Raw genomic sequence first — 23,575 nt, forward strand, 5'->3', positions numbered from 1 at the left:
ACCACTATAAAAGCATTTATATAATTCTTTAAGGTAAGATAATGCAAAAACATTACCTGTATCTTATCTCATTGCATGCTCACAACTTTGGGAAGGGAGGGAGGCAGGCGTTATTATCCCTGTTTTACAGGTGAGAAAACTGAGACTGACAGGCAAAGTGACTTGCCTTGGTTCACAGAACTAATAAGTATACCTACTAACTGCCTCCGAAAAATCAAGCTCTTCATTTTACAAATGAGGAAACTGAAGCTGGGGTGTTAAATGATTTGCTGAAGATCACCTGACTACTAATGGTGTTTATGGCTCTAGATAATAGGTGTCAGCTGCTGCTATTGTTGTTGTGCTTTATTTAGGCTTGAAACACATTTTACAGTCTCTTTGCTTTTATGAATATCCTTGCAAGGTAGGTATTTACAGGTGGTATTGGCCCCATTTTACAGACAAACAGTTCAGGTTTTAAGAAATATCTTAACCCCATGGTCACACATGAAGAGCTTGTATCAGAAGCAAGATTTGAGCCTACTTCTAGTCTAGTACTCTTTTCTTTTTGAATTTTAATTTTCATTAAGGCAATGGAGTTGTTACTTGCCCAGAATTGCACTGCTCGGCAGTTATTAGTGTCTGAAGTCGCATTTGAACTAGTCCTCCTGACTCCAGGACCAGTACTCTATCCACTGTGCCACCTAGCTGTCCAAGTCTAGTTCTCTTTTTTTTTTAATTTTAGAAGTTTCTTTTAATTTATGTTGAGTTTCACAATTTTTCCTCCATCTTGCTTCCCTCCCCCACCCCCCTATAGAAGGCAGTTTGTTAGTCTTTGCATCATTCCCATAGTATACTATGCATTGATCTAAGTTGAATATGATAAGAGAAATCATATCCTTAAGGAAGAAACATAGTCTGTGATATAGCAGAATTACATAATAAGATACCTTTTTTTTTTAATTAAAGGTAATAGCTTTTGGTCTTTGTTCAAACTCCACAGTTCTTTCTCAGGATACAGATGGTATTTCTCTGTTACAGATAGCCCAAAACTGCCTGATTGATGCCCTGTTGTTATGAGCAAGTCCATTAAGGTTGATCATCACTCCCATGTTGCTTTAGGGTGTACAATGTTCTTCTGGTTTTGCTCATGTCATTCAGCATCAGTTCATGTAATTCCTTCCATGCTTCCCTGAATTTCCATTCCTCCTGGTTTCTAATAGAACAATAGTGTTCCATTACATACATATACCACAGTTTGTTAAGCCATTCCTCAATTGATGGACATTCCCTCAGTTTCCATTTCTTTGCCACCACAAACAGAGCTGCTATGAGCATTTTTACCCTTTTTCATAATCTCTTCAGGGTATAGACCCAGTAGTGGTTTTGCTGGACCAAAGGGTATTACACATTTTTGTTGCCTTTTGGCATAATTCCAAATTGCTCTCCAGAAAGGTTAGATGAGTTCACAGTTCCAACAACAATGTATTGGTGTCCCAGATTTCCCACAAAACTTCCAACATTGATCATTGTCCTTTTTAGTCTATTGGCCAATCTGAGAGGTGTGAGATGGTACCTCAGATGTTTTATGCATTTCTCTAATAACTAGTGATTTAGAGCAATTTTACATATGACTATGGATGCTTTGATTTCCTTATTTGTAAATTGCCTTTGCATATCCTTTGACCATTGGTCAGTTGGGGAATGGCTTGTCTTTTTTAAAAGAAATTTGACTCAGTTGTCTGTATATTTTAGAAATGAGTCCTTTGTCAGAAACACTAGTCGTAAAAAATTGTTTCCCAGTGTACTACATTTCTTTTGATCTTGGTTACAGTGTGCAAAAGCTTTTTAATTTGATGTAATCAAAATTATCTAGTTTATTTTTAATGAGGTTCTCCAGCTCTTCATTGGTCATAAATTGCTTCCCTTTACGTAGATTGTGACAGGTAAACTGTAGTTTGCTTATGATATTGTTTTTATGTCTAGATCTTGTATCCATTTTGATCTTATCTTGGTATAGAGTGTGAGGTGAGGTCTAATCCAAGTTTCTTCCATTCTAACTTCCAATTTTCCCAACAGTTTTTTTTTTTAATCAAAAGACAGTTTTTAATCCCAGTAGCTGGACTCTATGGGTTTATAATCATTTCCTGCTATTGCACCTAGTCTATTCCACTGATCCACCACTCTATTTCTTAACCAATACCAGACAATTTTGATGATTGATGCTTTATAATATAATTTTAGATCTGGTAGGGCTAAGCCACCTTCTTTAGCACCTTTTTTCATTAAATCCCTGGAGATTCCTGACTTTTTATTTCTTCATATGAATTTACTTACAATTTTTTCTAATTCATTAAAGTAATTTTTTGGAATTTTGATTTTGTCCAAATGTCTCTTCCCTTTCTTTGGAAGATTTCCTTTGGAATCTTCTGCTAAAGAAAATCAGGTGTGATGTTTTTCTCTGTTCTTTGTCACTTTTATTATTAGCTAGGCCTATCCATGAGCAGTTGATATTTGCCCAGTTATTTAAATCTGATTTAATTTGTGTGAGAAGTGTTTTGTAATTGTTTTCAAAAAATTTCTGAGTCTGCCTTGACAGGTAGACTCCCAGGTATTTTATATTGTCTGAAGTTAACTCTGAATGGGATTTCTCTTTCTAGCTTTTTCTGCTGCATCTTGCTAGTCATATATAGAAATGTTGAGGATTTATGAGAGTTTATTTTTTATTCTGTGACTTTGCTAAAGTTGCTAAGTCTAGTTCTCTTTAAGTGATACCTTGAATGAAAGCCCCACTACCTCTAGGTCTAGATTTTCCAATCTCACCAAATTTCTTTTACAGTGATCTTGTAGGTACCTCTATTTTCAAAACAACAAAAAAGCTTTTATGTATATTCAAAAATCACAAAGTCCTTTCCAGGATGTTAATGTTGAGTAATTAAATGTTTGTGATTGAATTCTTTGGTATTAATTTATCTCTTATTGCTTTTTACAATAGGTAGTATATACTTCTGAATGTTTAGTGACTTTAGCAAACTAGTAAAAATAGCTAAATTCATTACAGTTAATCTTAAATTTCTAAAGAATGGTGTTTTGTGGTGATTTTCTTTTCATTTTTTTTTTTATTTTAGCAAGGCAATGGTGTTATATGACTTGCCTAAGGTCACACAACTAGGTGTCTAAGGCCAGATTTAAACTCAGGTACTCTATCCACTGAGACACCTAGCCACCCCTGTGATCTCTTTTGAAAATATTTTTTGAATATCTTTTTTTTGGAATGTTAGGTTTTTTTTAAAATTATATACATGTTTTCAACATTCATCCTTTTGGAAGTTTTTCAGGTTCACATTTTTCCATCTCCCTCCTTTCCCTCCCCCCCCCCCCCCCCCCGGCAGCAAATAGTCTAAATTAAAAATGTACAATCATGTTTAATATATTTCCATATTCTTTATTCATGTTATCTTTAAGAAAGAGTGGGAAGTAAGCTTTGGAAAATAGAATGCAATTTTTATTCTGCCATTGTTTTACTTTTTCTTAATCATAGATGAATTGCTTTTTTCAAGTTTTCCATCAGAATTATTTGATTCCTTATGTTATTTAACATGCACATAACAAAATGCTCTGGAGGCAAAGAAAGCTATTCCAAACAGTTTAAATGGTTTCCAAGTTGAGTTTTTCCTGGATAGATTTGGAATTTAAAATACAAACTACTTGATTACATGTCTCTTAAATGTCACAACCCTAATAAAATTGATATGTGCTTTTACTGTCTTTATTTTGCAGTTTTGAAGTGATTAAAGTTATCCATGGCAAGTTGTTGGATATGGTGGGGAAAGTCCAGTAAGTAGTAAATTTCATCCTGTTCATTTATTTATGTTTTCCAATTACATGCAAAAGTGGTTTTCAACCTTGATCTTTTTTGCAAGCTTTTCAGTTTCACATTTTCCTACTACTCTCCTTTTTCTCCTCCCTTCTTGCAGCTGAAATAGGTTACAGAAGAACAATTGTATTTAACATATTTGATTAGTCATGTTGTGAAAGAGGAATTAGAGCTAAGAGAAGGAAAAAGAAAGAAAAAAACAAAAGAAATTTTAATAAGGGATCATAATATGCTTTGCTCTGTATTCAAACTCCATATTTTTTCCTCTGGATGGGAATGGCATTTTCCATAAGAGGTCTCTCAGGATTATCCTTGATCGCTGAACTGCTGAGAGGAGCTGAATCCATTTTTAGTTGATCATCTCACAATGTTGCTATTGATGTGTACAATACTCTTCCAATTCTGCTCATTTCACTTTGGATAAGTTCATGCAAGGCTTTTCTCAAAGAATGACTGGTCATGATTTTTTTTTTTTTTTTTTTTTTTGCAAGGCAAACGGGGTTAAGTGGCTTGCCCAAGGCCACACAGCTAGGTAATTATTAAGTGTCTGAGACCAGATTTGAACCCAGGTACTCCTGGCTCCAGGGCCGGTGCTTTATCCACTATGCCACCTAGCTGCCCCTGGTCATGATTTCTTACAGAACAAGTAGTATATCACATTGAGATACTAAAACTTGTCTAACCATTCCCTCAATTTCCAATTTCCAAATCTTTGTGAAGCAATAATATACTCTAATAAGTTTTGCCCTCTTTTTTTTTTTTAATAGAATACCTATTATGTTGGTTGGAAATAAGAAAGACCTACATATGGAACGGTATGTAATTAACAATTAACATTGCTTTATGAATTGCAAGTCAAAGAATTGTACTTTTATTATTTTTTTATTTTATTTATTTAAAGCAGTGGGATTAAGTGACTTGCCCAAGGTCACACAGCTAGGCAGTTTTAATAATTGTCTGAGGTCTTCCTCACTCCAGGGCACCACCTAGCTGTCCCCTTTATTTTTATAGCAGTTGTGTTTTTAGAATTCTAAATTTCTAAATATAGGGAACAATACACAGTAGTAGGATCTTAATTAAAATTTTCAAAGTCCAATTATAATGTAAAATATACCTTTCCTTGATTATTCATGAAAAACACTTGAATAGTGTGTTCAGATCACACATTGCTGGAAATCACTTTTCCTGTGTTCTTTAACAAATATCATTTATTGTCTATAGTTGTTGGTACAACAAAATTTTATAGTAGGAAAATAGTTGGAATTTTGACTTTTGTTGAATTTATAATAGAATTTACCTTGGGTATGGTTGGGTAATACCATTGTGTAAATAATGTTCCCTGTTAAAATGTTAGTTTAGAATGTAATAAAATCCTTTGGCTTGTATTAGTTCTGACTGCCAACTAGTATAAGAGTTTACACCTAAACTTCTATTTAATAATGATGCTGAATATTAAAGCTGTTCTTTTTTTTTAAAACTGTTCTTTTTAAAAAAACATTGTCTCCATAAATCATTAACAGATATTTTATCTTGATCCCTTTATCCCTTTATCTCTTGTTGTCTTCTCTAGAGTGATCAGTTATGAAGAAGGGAAAGCTTTAGCAGAATCTTGGAATGCAGCTTTTTTGGAATCTTCTGCTAAAGAAAATCAGGTGTGATGTTTTTCTCTGTTCTCTCAACTTCAGATTTTATTGTTTAAAAAATTAGAAATCACCATAATCTTGTTTCTGACTTTTAATATGAATATATAATAATACACACAAAGTTACCTAATAAGTACAAACTCCAATTTTAGACATTTACAGCCTTTACAAGAAATCTATTTTTCTAAATTTATGATTCCCCTTGTATTCTTTGGTTCAGCCAAACTGGCCTCTTGCTATATTCCTCTACACCACATTCTCCTGTCTTTGTATCTTTGAACATGTTTCCATACTTGGAATACACTCACCTGTGTGGTTTCAAATTCTGATTCCTTCAGAGGTCAACCAGTGGTGCTTCCCTCTGCCTCTTTACCTGATAGTTATTTAATATGCTTGTCTGGGTACAAACAGAATGTCCAAGTCCATCTAGGCAAAGATACATTTTTACTTTGGTCCTTGTGTCCAAGTTGCAGGCTTAAATTAAATACTATTCTAGTGGTCTCAAGGAGTTTACTCTAAACTATATCTCCTCCTTTATACAAAGCCATATGGGCTTTAGGTTGGGAGGAGAAAGGAAAGGAAGAGACATTTGGAGACCATTATATAGAAACATAAACTATTGTTCTAAGCCCACCTTTTAGGGTTTTTTTTGTTTATTTTTATTTTCATAAAAGATATACTTAGCTGTTCTTTTGCTATTGAATGTTTCCCCTGAATCCTTAAAGTGCATAGAAGTTTAGAGATTATGTCTATATCTACCATTAAAATAGCCATTTTAAACTTTAATATATATTAGAGATGTATAATAGAATACATTAAATTTTCAGACTTTTCATAATTGAATCTTTTCTGGAGAAATTAGGTAAATGTTTATAAAATTGAAGATCGGGTTACTTGAATGAATCAGTGGCTGATATTCTTACCACATTCTTTGAAAATCAATTATCTTCTGTTGAATTTTTGACTTCTTTGAAAAACAGTAAAATCGTGACTTTAATCTGAGTACTTAAAACAGGTCTTGTGAGATCATGGAATATATATTGTTATAAATATATTATTGAAGATGTTGAAGACAATGAATGACCTTTTTTTAGTTGCAGCCTAATATAGTGGAAAAGTTACTAGATTTGAAGTCAAGGAACCTGGATTCAGCTTTACTGAGAAAATAATTTTATCCCACTAGGCTTCAGTTTCTCATCTGCAAAGGGCCTGAAGTAGATGACTTCTAAGTTTCCTTTCAGTGTTCAATCTCAGACTTCCTGTCTTCAAAATCAATGTAATTTTCCAATATATGATGCATTCCTAGGTCAGGTTTAAAGGTTTGCCCAATGTCCCACATTGAGTTATTACTGGAACTGAAGATTGGGGTAAGACTGCCTCCTTTCTAGAACAATTCTCTTTCTGTTGTACAATCCTGCCTTCCTGAGATGGGAAGAAAAGGAGACTTCAGATGTGATCTCTTGAGTCTTTTTCATTATTAAACAAAAGCCCACATAAGTGTGTGGGACATTTATCCATGATGGTAATTTGTAATATTGAAAATGTGACATGTTTTAATTTAACTTAAAATAATTAAAACTAAGTTGTTTGAGAACTATTCTCAAAGAAACCCAAAGCTGTGTTGAATGGCTGTAAATTTAGAGCTAGAAAGAACCTGATCACAAAGCCCAGCTCCTTCATTTTATGGATGAGAACATTGAGGCTACCTCTCTTAAAGTCTTTTTTAATCATAGTAGGAAAAGATGAAGCAAACTGAACAGCTGAAAGATTTCAGATGGAAAAATGTATGCCCATTTCATTATTAATGCTTCCTTTCCTATAATGGAATGTTAGGTGATTCTTTAAAGGAATGTTAATATAATGAAGATTTAAGTTAATTAAACTACTAAATTTGGCTATACCTACAAGCAATAGATGTGTATTTATGAAAATTCTACTCAAAATTAACATTCTTTACTTTCTTCTTTTCCAGACTGCTGTTGATGTTTTTAGGAGGATAATTTTGGAGGCAGAAAAAATTGATGGGGCAGCTTCTCAAGGAAAGTCTTCATGCTCAGTAATGTAAATTCCACTGTAAAACCTGAGGACACTGGGAATATAGTCTACTTGAAGAAGCAAACTGCCCATTATCCTTTAAGAAACTATGCTTCTTTTTTTCTTCTGTTAACCTTGGGTCAGAGCTTTTTTTCCCCCCCTTCCCTTCAGATTATGTTCAACTCTGACTTATGTCCAAATGGCTTCACTTCCATTTTCAAATTTTAAGCAATCATATTTTCAATTTATATATTGTATTTCTTAATATTATGACCAAGAATTTTACTGGCATTAATTTTTCAGTGTAGTTTGTTGGTTAAAATAATGTAATCATCAAAATGATACATATTGTTACACTACTCTTAACTAGGCTTGGATATCAGTGTTTCTTTCATTGTGTTAAATGTATACTTGTAAATAAAATAGCTGCAAACATATGTTTTGTTGCTTAATGTGATTTTTAAAGCTTTCCTTTTCAATTCCTACTTTTGATCTTTATGAAATATTTTGGGTTTGTTTTCTAAGAACCTATTAGGTAGAATGAAGGCAACTGAAAGAGGAAAAAACTCATCTTGATATAACACTGGAAGGCATCACAGAACACCTGATCAATCTTTGATGGCAAACTAGAAAGAAAAAGTTCTGTTGACAACTGGATCATTTAAGAAAATCCAGAAAATTGGAATGAGTAACATTACATAAAACTAAATTATTATTAAAAATGATATTTGCCATATTTTCTTATCCATCTACAAAAACCAAAAAGCATTATAGTTGTCTCTTTCAAATAATACTGAATAGACGTATTTTTTCCTAATAAGATTTATTGAAGATTTTTAATCTTTCATATACTGAATGTTTTCTGCCAATATGTTATAAGGGGGTTATTTGGTTCGTTTGACCTAGAAGATTTTTCATTTGTTTCAGTAGTCAAAAATTATTATTGATCACTTTCCCACCATGCAAGAGGACCAGACTAGGGATGACTATACATATATACATATATGTGCACACACATATAGGGCTTGGGGCGGGAGAAAGGAACTAAAGAGAGGGAATGAGAGAGACAGCAAGTGAGTGAGCCACATGCATGTGCACACTTTTTCTTTAGCTGCTTAATCCATAAACATTTGCCATGAAGTTGAATCTTGAGACTCAAGAGTACTGCACAGTAAAACATCTAATTTCTCATTGAGAGTATCTAATTTAACTTGAGAATTGTGACTTTAGTCCTTATGGAAATTTTGAATTTAACATTTTTGTCTCCCAATTTATAATCTGAAAGTATTCTTTACAAGATAAAATAAGTGGGGCGGCTAGATGACACAGTGGATAAAGCACTGGCCCTGGAGTCAGGAGTACCTGGGTTCAAATCCGGTCTCAGACACTTAATAATTACCTAGCTGTGTGGCCTTGGGCAAGCCACTTAACCCCATTTGCCTTGCAAAAAAAACCAACTAAAAAACTAAAAAAAAAAACATAAAATAAGTATTTTAAAAGACCTCTTTGTGTTATAAAAATCTTAGAATATTGGGCAAACCAATCTAGACCACGTAGAGTTTGTTAATAGTGTGACAAATATGTTGTCTTCCCACCAGATTTAAACTTGACATTTCAAATATTTTTGTTTACCTCTACTTTTTGACTCTTACTAGGAAAAACTTAACCATTTATTTCCTCAAATGTTAAGTTTATAATGTAACTTACATTTTTAAAAATCATATTTTCTTTTATGGGAAAATAAAAAAGTGATATGCACTGTAATATATTTCACCACAGACTGATCAAAATCAATTTGAACCAATGTATTCAATCCATATTACACCATTTACAAATATTCATCAGTCTTTCATTGGTGCAAAAATTTCACTTGTTGATTTGACCCATAATTTCTAAAGCTTTAGTTGAAGTGAAATTATAAGGTTTAGGCTAATTTTGTTTAGGCTAATTTCTCACTTGTACAGCATTTCTAATTCATTTCCCTAATCTCTGCTCCTGAACACTAAGAGTAACAACAGTTTTTTATAGCTTTCCTTTTCTGCTATTGCAAAATCATTGCTCCATAATGAATATCACTAAGCTTTAATTCAGATTAAGGGAATGGTTTTGGGATGTCCTTTATAATGCTTCATAACACTTTTTATAACAAAGTGCTTTAACATTTCAGTATGTTACAATAGTTAAGTGAATTAGTGGGGCAGCTAGGTGGCGCAGTGGGTAGAGCACAGGACCTGGAGTCTGGAGGACCTGAGTTCAAATCCAGCCTCAGACACTTAATAATTACCTAGCTGTATGGCCTTGGGCAAGCCACTTAACCCCCTTGCCTTGCAAAAACCAAAAAAAGGGGTGGGGGGGAATTAGATGCTTAAAGACATGTCATAGGCATGACCTTCTAGCCTCATCTTAGCAACTCTTCAGAGAACCCAATGCTTTTTTTTAATGTCCATCTTATTTCTCACTGAATTATTAACCCATTACTTCAAGTAGATTACAAGTCAAGTGAGACTCATTTGAATGTTTCTTTTGCCTCAGAACATCTTTTTTTTTAGAAAGATTTATTTTGAATTTTACAATTTTTCCCCTAATCTTGCTTCTCCCTCCCCACCCCCCACTTCCCACAGAAGGTAGTTTGTTAGTCTTTACATTGCTTCCATGGTATGCATTGATCTAAGTTGAATGTGATGAGACAGAAATCTTTTCCTTAAGAAAGGAAATAAAGTATGATATATAGAAGAATTACATACTAAGTTAACATTTTTTTTAAATTAAAGGTAATAATCTTTGGTCTTTGTTCAAACATCACAATTCTTTTTCAGGATACAGATGGCATTCTCTGTCACAGATACCCCAAAATTGTGCCTGATGGTTGCACTGATGGAATGAATAAATCCATTAAGGTTGATCATCATTCCCATGTTGCTATTAAGGTGTACAATGTTCTTCTGGTTCTGCTCATCTCACTTGGCATCCTTCCAGGCTTCCCTGAATTCCCATCCCTCCTGGTTTCTAATAGAACAATAGTGTTCCATCACATATATCACAGTTTATTAAACCATTTCCCAATTGATGGACATTTATTCAATTTCCAATTCTTTGCCACCACAAATAGGGTTGCTACGAATATTTTTGTACAATTGGTGTTTTTTACCCTTTTTCATCATCTCTTCAGGGTATAGACCCAGTAGTGGAATTGCTGGATTAAAGGGTATGCACATTTTTGTTGCTTTTGAGCATAATTCCAAATTGCTCTCCAGAAAGATTAGATGATTTCACAATTCACCAAAAATGTATTAGTGTCCCAGATTTCCCATATCCCTTCCAACATTGATCATTGCCCTTTCTGGTTATGTTGACCAGTCTGAGAAGTGTTGGAAGTAGTACCTCAGAGATGCTTTAATTTGCATTTCTTTACTAACTAGCAATTTAGAACAGTTTTTTCATATGACTAGGGATCATTTTGATTTCCTCATCTGTAAATTGTCTTTGCCTATCCTTTGACCATTTGTCAATTGGGGAGTGGCTTGTCTTTTTTTTTTAATTCGACTCAGTTCTCTGTATATTTTAGAAATGAATCCTTTGTCAGAAACACTAGTAAAAATTGTTTCCCTATGTACTAAATTTCTTTTGATCTTGGTTACAGTTGTTTTGTGCAAAAGCTTTTTAATTTAATGTAATCAAAATTATCTAGTTTATATTTAATGGTGTTTTCCATCTCTTTCTTGGTCATAAACTGCTTCCCTTTCCATAGATGTGACAGGTAAACTATTCTTTGATCTCCTAGTTTGCTTATAAATACTGTTTTTTTATGTCTAGATCCTGTATCCATTTTGATCTGATCTTGGTGTAGGGTATGAGGTGTTGGTCTAATCCAAGTTTCTGCCATATTAACTTCCAGTTTTCCCAATAGTTTTATCAAAGAGAGTTTTTATCCCAATAGCTGGACTCTTTGGGTTTATCAAACAGCAGATTACGATAATCAGTTCCTGCTTTTGCACCTAATCTATTCCACTGATCTACCACTATTAGCCAATACCAGACAGTTCTGATGATGCCTCAGCATATCTTAACCTAGGGTTGTCTTTAAAATGTTTATTTCTCCATCCCCTTGATCTGGGTCTAGTACCGTGTGGCCTTCATTAAGTACTGTATTAATTGGGTATATACAAAGAAAGCCAACACCACCATCTTGCACTCAACACCATTTCACCAGACAGCATATTCATATTCATATATACATAGAGGATGACAAAAGGTCATCTCAAAGGGAAAGGGAAGGAGGGGAGACTGCAAAAATGGGATTTGACTTGAAACCAGGGAAGCTTAAAAAGTAGAGCAAGAGCGGCCATAGTAGTCTAGGTAGGGGGATAGTCACGTGCAAGGGCACAGTGTTGAGACATAGACCAGGATTGTGTGCAAGGAATGGAGGCCAGGAAAGCTGGGCATAGTGTGTGGAGAGGAGGAAAGTTAGGAAGGATGGTGAAGAAAAATGCCAGAGACACTGGAGATGAGATGGAACCAAACTACTGGAGTCGAGGGAACCAATTAAAAGGTTATGTCATTAGCTTAGGTGAGGGATGATAAGGGGCTCTACTAGGGTAGTAACTAGCCAAATAGAAGGGAGTTTTTATGAGATAAAGATTAAAATGACAACAGATTAAGAGGAATATATATAAGGTATGTAAGAAATGACATAATTTGACAGCAGATTGGGTATGTGGATTCAGTGAATGAAGATAAAGAACTAAGGATGACACCTAAGTTTTCAGTCTAGAAGAGGTGTCCTTTATATTAATGGAAGAGTTTGGGAGAGTTATGGACATTGTACATGAGACATATAGGGAACATTTATTTTGAAATGCCCAAAAAGCAGTGTGATCTGGAGGGAGGTTAGAGCTGAAAGTAGAGTTAGGATTTCCTGAAGGAGAGAGGAGATGATCCTCATCCACTCTGGCTTGGTATTTGTGTGAATGCCATGTTTTAGGAAAGACATTGGCAAACTAGAAATGGATATGTGATGATGAGAGAACCAGAATAGGAGAAAAACCATGATATACAAAAATCACTTGAAGGAACTGGGATTACATTACTTAGAAAGAGGATCACTTTTTAAATGCCATACGTAAGAGTTGAGTAGGTCCTTTCTGCCTAGAATAGCATATAATGGTTTTTAAGATAGAGATTTCAGTTTGATAAAAGAAAATTTTCCAAAACGAATGGACTGTTTTTGTAAAAGTTTGGTTCCCCCATTGTTGGAAGTCTTAAAATAATCACCTTGTCCAACTCTCATTGCTTTAGAGGAACTGAGATGAAATGACTTTCACAAAATTACACTGGAAGTGATTAACAGAGCAGGATTTGAACCATCACTATATCAATAAACACAACCTGAGTTTTCTTTGTACTTGGAAAAAAAATGCAATTTGCCAAGTATGTATGCTTCAGTGAACCTGTACTCTCATAAGATAGGGTTATGCCCTCCATTGGTGCAAATCATAGACCCTCCATACCCTCTTGTCCTGTATGATTCCTGTCTGTTTACCCCTGGAACCTCTAAAGAGGGAAGACACAGTATGCTGGATTCCAGCCAAAATACAGTGTGAGCAAACGTGATACAAGCCCTTTAAAAAAGAATCAGGAGAAGATAGTACTTTAAAAACTTAAAGAATTGGAGTATTTAATTCCCTGCACAACAGTTTAAGAATAATAAAAAGTTGGAGAGCTTTCAGAAGACTGATTGGGGAAGTAAACCACAGAAACATGCCATAAGAGAATCAATTGAAGGAATTGGGGGTGTGTAATCTGAAGAAGTCTTAGAGGGAACTCGATAGCTATCTTTTAAGCATTTAGGAGTTTTCATGGGAAAGTGGTTAACTTGTTCTGCTTAGCCCCAACGGACAGAACTGGGATAACTAAGTGGAAGATGGAGACAGGTTTAGGATTGATAAATGGAAAAACCTTTCCTATGTGATATTTATGATCGCTTGAGTTTAATTCAGTTATCTATATAGGAAAAAATCAAGCAATTGAAAAATGCCTAGTGTCCAAAATTATATATAGTTTATTGGACAACCCAGAGAACTGGTCCATCAGCACATAGAACTTTGACAGACGCTGCAGTTGAACATTGAACTGAGTCCAGATAAGAGAGATAGGCAGAACAGGCCAATAGGCAAAACAAATTGCATAATTCCCTAACTTTTATTCACAACAAAAGTTGTTGAAACATGGATAATCACTCTGAAGAATTAAAAGTTTCAGGTCTCTCAAAGGAAATAAGGGAATAGTGGGCATGAGTATTACTGAGACTAATGCACATTAGAAGTGTTAATGAAAGATATCAAGAGAAATATATTCCTGAAAAAGGAGGTGCATCAGTCATGTATTAAGAACATGGAATAACTTGATGGATCTTCCATGTGCTTCATTGGAAACCATACTGTCAGGAGGTCAGTGGACCTCCTAAGGAGGATTTCCCAGAAAATGTGAAGTATGAAAAAACTGCAATGTGTTATAGGACCTAGGTAAATGAGATCATAGAACCATCAAAGTATGCAAAATTTCCTACCATTAGAACTATACAAAAGTGGAAGAGATTGAAAGATAGCCTGTTCCCCACTCACAGGCAATGTTGGATGACCACCCAAGTATAATGTAGATGGAATTTTTGGTCAGGTTGGACTAGATGACCAAGGTCTGCTATATGTAAAAAAAAGGCAACAGTTTGTTTCTTTAAAATGCTTGCACAATACTGAGGAAATGCAGCATATAGAAAGGTAGTTATATGCATGATTGTTTTCAAAAGGTCAGAGCATTACCAACTGGAGGGACAGCACCTGCCTTGAATGGGAGTATTCTAAATGGCAACTTGAAAGAACAGCAAATAGTCTAGATAAATGGCAATGTATAGTCTGGATAAATGTGCATGCAGTGCAGTAATTTTTGTTGAAATTGTTATAAACATTTATTATTCCAACCACATACAATGGTAGTTTTCAACAACCATTTTTTGCAAGGTTTTGAGTTTTATGTTTTCTTCTCTCCTTTAACGCCCTCCCCATAGAAAGCAATAATATAAGCTATACATGTATAGCCATGTTAAACATATTCATATTAATCATGTTATGAAAGATGAATCGAAATCCAAATAAAAAGATAGACAATATATAAGACAATTTTAAAAATTGAAGGTTTTGCAGCTTTGGTCTGCATTTGGTCTCTACAGTTGCCTCTTTGAATATGGGTGGTGTTTTCCATCCCAAGTATTTTAGAATTGTCTTTGATTATTGTACTACTGAAATGATCAAGTCCACCATAGTGGATCATCTCCTGATGTTGCTGTTAGTGTATTATAAATGTTCCAATTCTGCTCACTTCACTCAATTCATGCAAGTCTGTCCAGGGTATTTCAAAGTCCCATTCTTCATGATTTCTTATAGAGCAACAGTGCTCCATCACATTCATATACCATAATTTGTTCAGTCACTCCCCAATTGATGGACAGCCTCTCAATTTCCAACTTTTTCCCACCATGAAAAGAGCTGCTATATTTTTGCACGTATGGGTTTTTTACCCACTTTTGTGATCACTTTGGGATGCAGACCAGTAGAGGGGTGTGCAGAGTTTTATTGTTTGTGAAGGAGTCATCATGCCATGGTTTAGATTTTAACCTAAAGGCAACAGGAAGACCCTGAGAGTTCTTGAGTAGGACAGCAGCACAGTCAGACTTGAGTTTTAGTAAAATTGTTTTGGTAACTCTACAGAAGGACTGGGGAAAGGAGAAGATGCTGGGAGTGTAAAATCTACTTGGGAAAGGAGAAGAGCCTCTCCAGCATGGAAGAGTATGGGCAGAGAGATACTTTTTGGAGGCAGACCCAACAAGACTTGGTTATGTGGACTGAGGAGGTGGTTCCTTCCACTGTGAGATGATCCTAAGTTCTCCTGAAGTGTCAGCTGTTCTTAAGAGAAACAGAGGGTCATTCACTTCAGGGGCTTTCTAGTCCAACCCTCTTATTTTACAGATGAACCTGAGAACCTGAGAGCTGTGCAGGCAGAGCCATTTGCCATTCACACAATGAGCATATTGGGTTTATGGGATTAAGATTCAGTTCTACCTTGTCCCTGGTGGTTGTCATGATGGTGACAGATCTTATGCCAGTACACCTGCCAAGAAAAGAATCTTAGATGAGGAGGCAGGAAAGACATTTAACGATTTTTGAAAAGGTCACTCTATCACCCTTTCAGTGTCTTCAGCCTTGAGAGATACGGCTAAATGATCTCAAAGGTTGAGTGCAGAGGCTATCAGATCCAGCCTTCTCCTTTTACAGTTCAGGAAACTAAGGCAATGGAATTTATTTTCCCAGGGTTGAAGGAGTAGGAAGCATCAGAAGTGGACTTTAATCTCAGTTCTGCTGTCAGTGCTTTCTGTATGATGCCACAGTCTATAACTTTAAAGCCATGAAACATTCTTTGATATTTTAAAAGATGTTTAGTTTCATAAGAACTAACTCAGAATCCTGAAAAGATTATGGCTTTGGTTATCAAGACCTTTCACCCAGTTCTTGCTGTTGCCCAAGTAAGACCCAGAATACAAGAAGAAAACAAGATACGGGGAGGGAAGCTTTGATTCTGAGCTCATTCTCCCTCCCTAGTGCTTTGCTTTGGCCTTTTATTACCCCCCCATACCCTCCCCCCACCCCCAAATGGCACATTACTATTAAACTGGAAAAGGGCTCAGCCAAAGCAAGTCCCGGTTCTGTGCATCCATCTCGCTGCTTGGAGCGACTTGACAGGACCCGAGCAAATGGGGATTGGCTGGGAACAGCTGTAACAGCTAGAAAGGTTACATTCTTCAGTTCTGACTCTGAAATTTTCATCCTGCCTGCCCTACAATAGAAATGATTGCTAAGGCATCTATCTCTCCTTTCTCTGTTTCTGGGAACCAGCTTATGTAACCAGAGAATTGCATTTAATTAAAAAAATGATTCTGATGATGACCAAGAGTAAACAATGCATGACTGTCATTCATTCTAGTTATTTAAAAATCCCTCAAAAGATCTGTCTTGAACTGTTAGGAGACTCATCTGTGGTTTGGGGCCAGAGTCTAATGGACAACCTGGCTTCTGTACTGCAAAGTTCCTCTCCTTAAACTTCCCTGGGACTGAGAATCAGTTTCTTTGCCTGTTCAAATGAGGGGCCTGGCCTGGATGGACTGGCCTCTAGAATCCTTTCTGGTCCTGGATCTGTGATCCTATTTTCCTAACCAGCTATCACCCGAGTCAAGTCAAATTAGACCCCAGCTGCCTCCCCAAAATAGGAGGCTTTGAGGGTCAGAATGCATTTTGCTCCCCCTTCAGCTTTAACAGTCCCAACCCAGATCCAGTTTGGTTAATTGTATGACAGTGGACAAGTCATCTTCCTTTGAATCTTAAGTTTTCTGTTAAAAAAAAAAAAATCTGAAACTGATACTATGTAATTTAATGATCAACCTTGGTACCAAAACATAAATATGTGAGAATGCACTTTCCGCTTTGCTCCGGGGCGGGGGGGTCCTATGGAAGTATAAACACATTTTCATTTACATAGCACCTTTTATGTTATTGGCGCTATGCAGAATGCTTTACAAATATCTCATTTGATGATGCTCACAATTCTGGGAGTTAGGTTCTATTATAATCCTCCATTTCACTGATGAGGCAATACAATTGGACTTGAAGGATATAGTTTTTTATTCTTTGTTACAAAATAAGGATTTCTAGGTGCGAAAAGAATGATATATTAGGAAATGGAGGTTATAAAAATAATAGATGCCAATAAAATAATCTTAAATGGGCAAAATATTTGCACTAACAACCAAGTTTGTTTTGAGGAGTGCTTTGTAAACTTTACAATGTAAATTGTTCCTGGATTATTTGCTGCAGTCAAGAGGACCCTTGAGATCATATGATCCAAGGATTCTCAGTGTTTTTTTGTATCAAGCTCCCTTTGGAACCTATTAATGAACCCCTTCTCAGAATAATGGTTTTAAATGTGTAAAATAAAATACATAAACTTTCCATAAACAATTTTGGTTGAAATGCAATCATTATACTAAAAGTTATAAGTTCACAGACACCTTCCCCAAATCTATCCATGGATCCATTGAGGGGTTCTGTGAAGCCCAGGTTAAGAACCCCTAAAGTAGTCCAATCTCCCTAATCTTACACATTGCTATTACTGTTATGTCCCTTTGGTGCCAGTTTTTACTCCAGTAAATCTGAAGTTTGAGAAAGGTATGCTACTCTGTATAAATCATTTCGTGCAGCACTAATGGGCTTAGAGCCTCGTGAATAGGGTTCAAATTCTGTCTTTGATCCTTATTCATTTCATGACCCCAAATCTCACTGAGCCTTAATTTCCTCATCTGTAAAAGAACAATATTATTGACAGACCTTACCTCCCGGGGTTGGCGTGAGGACCAGAGGAGATCATGTTGGGAAAGTACTTTGCAAACTTAAAGGCCATATATAAATGTCAGCGATTGTTATCATTGTATGATCACTGTCTTCTTTCAAAGAAAAGTCCACAAAATATTGCAATAGATAGAACATTAGACCTGGATTCAGGAAGACCTGAATTCAAATCTGACCTCAGATGCTGAACAAATCAGCTAACCTCTATCTGCCTCATCTGTAAGATGGGAATAATAACAGTGCCTATCTCACAAGAGTCATTGTGAGGATCAAATAAGATATTTTTAAATTAGTGCTATTTCAATGCTAGCTGCAATTAGATCATGATTTCTTCTATCTTTGTAACTCCAGGCATCCTACTAAATTTTTAAGTGCTGAATTGGAGATTAAGAAGGTTCTAGGCAAGAGTCCTGTCACTGTCAATTCCCAATTCCCCATCATTTATTAAATGATGCATTTGGAGACTTAGCTCTTCCTAAATGCTGCCCAGCTCCAGGCAGGTGCTCATTGAATGCTGACTTGTTCCTTCTCTCCTCAGTGACCTTTCACTGTAATTCCTGCTTTCATATCTCTCCATTCACTTTTCTAGGTTTCCAGACTCGGGGCGGGGGGGAAGGTTAATCTGACAGTCTGAATTCTAACAGCCTATCATTCTGGAGTTCCCAAGGGGGAGATGAATTATGAAAAAAACAATAGCAGCCCTTCCCAGAATCTCTATGGGCACCAAGATGCAGAGCCAGCTGATGAGATGTAGGTCATAGCCAGGCTGGTCTGGGTAAGGCAGGGGAGAGTTCTTTGTTATTTTATGGCCTGCAATCAGACTCTAGAGAAAGAGTGGCAAAGCCTGGGGATTTGGCCCAGGGAGGCTTGAACTGGAGACAATCTGTGAAGCTTGAACACAGAACATGGCTCAGGACATTTTCAGAGGCTTGGTAAATGTTCCTTAAGTAGAACTGAATTGAGGAAGGGGGCATAGATTTCAATTCCATGAGGGGGACATCCCTTCCCCCCCCAAAAAATAAGCACTTATTAAACATCTATTATGTGCCAAGTCCTGTGGAGTTTATTTAATGGGGGAGACAAGAAAACATATCTATTCAAGGGTGTATATATGGTATATGAGTACATATAAATATGCAAATATATGAGAAAATCTCAGAGAAGGTGCTCCTATTAGGGGTATAGGGAAAGGCTTTTTAAAAGTTATTTTATTTTATTTTTCCAATTACATTCAAAGATAGTTTTCAACATTTATTTTTCTGTAAGAGTTTGAATTCCACATTTTTCTCCCTTCCTTCTCCCCTTTCCCATGACAGTATTTAACATATTTCTATAATTGTCATGTTGTGAAAGAAGAATCAGAACTGAGGGGGGGGGAAACCATGAGAAAGAAAGAAAACAAGTTTTAAAAAGTGAAAATAGTAAGCTTTAGTCTGCCTTTGGCCTCCATAGTTCTTTGGATGTGGGTGGCATTTTTCAGCAAAGTTCTTTTAGAATTGACCTTGATCATTGAACTGCTAAGAGAAGCTAAATCTGTCAGAGTTGATCATCACATGCTGTTGCTGTTAATTGGGAAAGACTTATTAATGACCTGGAAATGCAAGATTTTACTCATAGAGGCAGCTAGTTGACATTGTAGATGGAGCTGTGGACAGTTAGTTCAAATTTTGCCTCAGTTTCATTTAATTTTGCCCTCGGTTTTCTCATGTGTAAAACAGAGATTAATAGCCTCTCCCTCCCAAGCTGATGAGGATCCAATGAGATGACATGTAAACCTTAAAATATTATTTAAATGCTATTTAAGAAATTTTTTTATTCAGTTCAAGAAATGTTGACTCATCTTCACCTATCACTTCGACTCTTCCAAAAGACTACACTGCAGAACTGGCTGGCTTTGAAAGTAGAAACAATGAATTAAATAAGGTGATGCCAGAGAATTATCCCCAAAGTGATCACTCTTCTATCTATTGTCACAGCATTTGTTGCTGAATGTTTGTGAAACTTCCAGAGATTCCCAAGGAAGACTGGCTTTTCCAATCAAAAGCTTCATGTTCTTTCAGGGTTCTTGGACCAAATATCATGATTTATTTCCCAGGTCTGCTTATGTTGTACCTTCTACACCAGCAATCCCTAAAGCACTAAGTTCAGGAAGTTGTGGTTCTGAGAGATACATAAGATCAATCAAAGTCTCTGGCCTTAAGGAACTAACAGCACAGTAAAGAAGACACATCCCCTAGGGCCACAGAGGCAGGGACAAAAAGTAAAAGGTTGGGAAAGCATCTTCCCCTTGGGGTACCCTGGGCCCTCATGCAGCCCCATTGTAACATTATATACCTAGGCCACTGCAAAAAAATAGCAATAATAAGAACTCCTATTTCTGTTACTTGAAGGCATACAAAGCATTGCTCCTAGGAAGGTCCTTATAATCTCCTGTCTCTTCATCATCCCAGTGACTTCCAGACAAACTCCTTTCTCTGCTGCTGTTCCCCCCACCCACCCAAGCTCCTTGGGGGCCAGGGCTAAGTACAGGTCTTGGCAGCTAACAGATGCTTCATAAATACTTATTCATTCATCTAATCATATTTTATTCCTCAGTCCAGTGTAAGCTCCTTGAGGACAGGGACTGTTTTCTGTTTTTTTTTTGCCTAACAAATTACAAATGCTTCCTTGCCAAATTTACTATGGTTGCAAATCTGACCCTAGAAAGTGGTTCTCTCCCTTGGGTCTCTTCTTTTAGATGATGAGTTCTTCCCAGAGCCATTATTTTGAAGAATTGTCCAGATCAGCCAAATCCATCATGCATCTCTTCTTGTTTTCATTCTAATTCTCTGATCTTCATTTCCCAGCAGCTATCTCATTCTAGAAGATGCCCACACCCCTGTAGATCCCTCCTTCCATTATAACTTCACTCCATACTCCTTCCTTCCTCTCCCAGCCCAACTCCTAACTTGACTTCCCCTCCATTCTTCCCTGGGCATACATTTTCCTCGACTCATTCTCCTTCTCTTTTGTGTTTTGTCTTCTATTGCTATGGAAACTCATTTAGGCCTAACACATAGCATTCAATGCTCACGGACCTTTTTGTTGGATTTGATAAGATTTAACATCCTTCCTCATCTGCAAAAACAGGAGAATATTTGCTTCTCATAGTTTATTAGAAGAAAATACCACAAATTTCAAGGTTTTATGTGAATGTGCACTGACTTATTCCTATTAATATTTCCAGTTGCTAGTTTGTTCCAGAACCTGGAGATCCTCATCCCTTGTCCAAGGCCCTTTCCACTAAAGTCTCCTGTTAGGGTTCATGAACAATTTTTTTAAGCTTCATGGCCATCTTAGAAATCATAACATTCTATATATGCAGTACTAGTCTCTGAAGACTTTTCAAGTGTTCCACAGACTGCTTTTCCTCAATGGGAAAATCCATTATGAAATGACTGTTTGTCTAAAATCAGTAAAGAAAAAACACAAAGAAAGCAGAGGAGTTCACTCTCCGTTGCTATGACCACCTGTCCTCCACCTAGCTAAGGAGGCAACTCAAAGTGTCTCCCTTGAACTCTCAAAGGAAAGAGATTAATCAAGGGGTTGCTTTTTGTAAGTCCTCTGGTTCAGTAAACTCAAAATTTTAGCTCAATGACTCTTAAATCATCATTTCTTTTGGTCATCGCCCAGTGCAAACCCCTGAGTCATCAGAGCTAGAAGCAGGTTCAATCAAAGCTTCACTGCAGTTTCTAGGTTGGGTGCCGGGAAGAGAATATGAATGAATGCTATAAGAATTGGGTCCCGAAGGCAGTCCACTTAAATTATAATCACATGGCATCAGTACAAGTACACAGGTCCTGCTTTGTTCAAACTAGGGCAGTCCCTTAGGTACCAGAGACCACCTGAGAATGGCTATCCCCACTAGGAATTACCTTTCCTTTCCCAACTGCTGACAACATTTTTCTCCTCTTTTCAAGGACTTTCTTTCACTGTAGATCCCCACTTCTTACTCTACTAGAATCATTTTGGTTGGGGATGGGAAAATGGGTTGATTAGTATATAGCCATAACTAGTCTCATCCAGGTCACCCAACTAATACTAGGCAGTAACTCTAGCCCTCTTCCTCACTCAAATCTTCTGTAAAGTTCTCATCCCAAATCCTAAACCCTTGCCCTTGTGATAAGGTATCCATATAAACAACCCTATTTTCCTTTGAGATTAATATAATCCTGAATAATCCAGTTAGGTGGTTCAGAGGATAAGAGTGCTCAACCTGAAGTCAAGGAAGACTCATCTTACTGAGTTCAAATTCGACCTTGGACACTTAGTATCTGGATGATCCTGGACAAATCACTTAACTGTTTGCCTCCGTTTCTTTATCTAGAAAATGATATTGTGAAAGAAATGACAAACCACTCCAATACAGGGGCAGCTAAGTAGCACAGCAGACAGGACCTGAGTTCAAAAGGACCTGAGTTCAAATCTAGCCTCAGACACTTACTAGCTGAGTGACCTTGGTCAAGTCACTTAACCCTGATCGCCTCACATGCAGGACTACCCTCAGTTGTCTTGATTCATATCTGGCCATTGGACCCAGATGATTCCAAGGGAGAAAGTGAAGCTGGTAATTTAGAATAACACCCTCTCACTCAAATATGATTCATGTGCTTGTCATGGCATCACCTCCCTGATGTCATGATCTTTAAGAAAGAAGGACACAACCCCATTGCCTTGCAAAAAAAAAAAAGAAAAAAAGAAGGACAAACAAGCCTACTACTCTTGAGAATGCCTTGAAGGTGTTGCTGCAAATAAATATAAAAGCAGGTATTATTTCTGATTGATTAAGAAAATGCTGAGCACTGGCCCTGGAGTCAGGAGTACCTGAGTTCAAATCCAACCTCAGACACTTAATGATTACCTAGCTATGTGGCCTTGAGCAAGCCACTTAACCACATTGCCTTGCAAAAACTAAAAAAAACTAAAAATAAAAAAATAAAAAAAGATTAAGAAACTGCTGAGCAATTCTACTATTAGATACTTGATTCCAAAGTTATCAACCAAAGAGGTAAAGGACTCATATGTACAAAATTATAACTTCTTTTTTGTGGTGACAAAGAATTAGAATGGTTGAATGAGGTAGGGTAAATGATTGTGACAGGATACTGTTGAGGGGATGGTTCCCCAAAACCCTGGGAAGACTTACATGAAATAATGCAAAATGAGCAGAATTGGGAGAACAATGTACATAGTAACAACAATATTGTAGGCATAATCAACTGTGAAAGACTTAACTGTTTTGATCAAGACAATAAGATAATTCCAAAGGACTCATGATGAAAAATGCTATTTCCAGAAAAAAAAGAAACAGATGAACTCTCATTGAAACATATTTTTTCACGTTTTTTTCCTTTCTTTTTTTTGGCAACAAGGCTAATATGGAAATGTTTTCTATGACTTTACATATTTAATTATCATATTGCTTGTCTTAATAGGTGGTAAAGAAGCTGAAAGGAGGGAGAGAATGTGGAACTGAAAATTTAAAAAATAATTTAAGATTTACAAGAATGAAATGTCAACCATATAACATTTTCACACATATTAAGACTAAAAAT

General features: G+C 36.3%; 1 protein-coding gene across 1 annotated transcript in view; it reads left to right on the plus strand.

Moving 5' to 3' along the window:
• Positions 1-7,986, plus strand: part of RHEB (Ras homolog, mTORC1 binding) — a 72,469-nt gene extending 64,483 nt beyond the window's left edge. Inside the window, exons 5-8 of the mRNA XM_074193320.1 lie at positions 3,760-3,816; positions 4,624-4,671; positions 5,427-5,508; positions 7,472-7,986. Of these exons, the coding sequence (XP_074049421.1) occupies positions 3,760-3,816; positions 4,624-4,671; positions 5,427-5,508; positions 7,472-7,564 (280 nt within the window). The 3' untranslated portion in view covers positions 7,565-7,986. The remainder of the gene's footprint in view (positions 1-3,759; positions 3,817-4,623; positions 4,672-5,426; positions 5,509-7,471) is intronic.
• Positions 7,987-23,575: the final 15,589 nt, after the last annotated feature.

The sequence above is a fragment of the Macrotis lagotis genome, chromosome 7 (assembly GCF_037893015.1).
Source record: "Macrotis lagotis isolate mMagLag1 chromosome 7, bilby.v1.9.chrom.fasta, whole genome shotgun sequence".
In the NCBI taxonomy this organism is placed as follows: domain Eukaryota; kingdom Metazoa; phylum Chordata; class Mammalia; order Peramelemorphia; family Peramelidae; genus Macrotis; species Macrotis lagotis.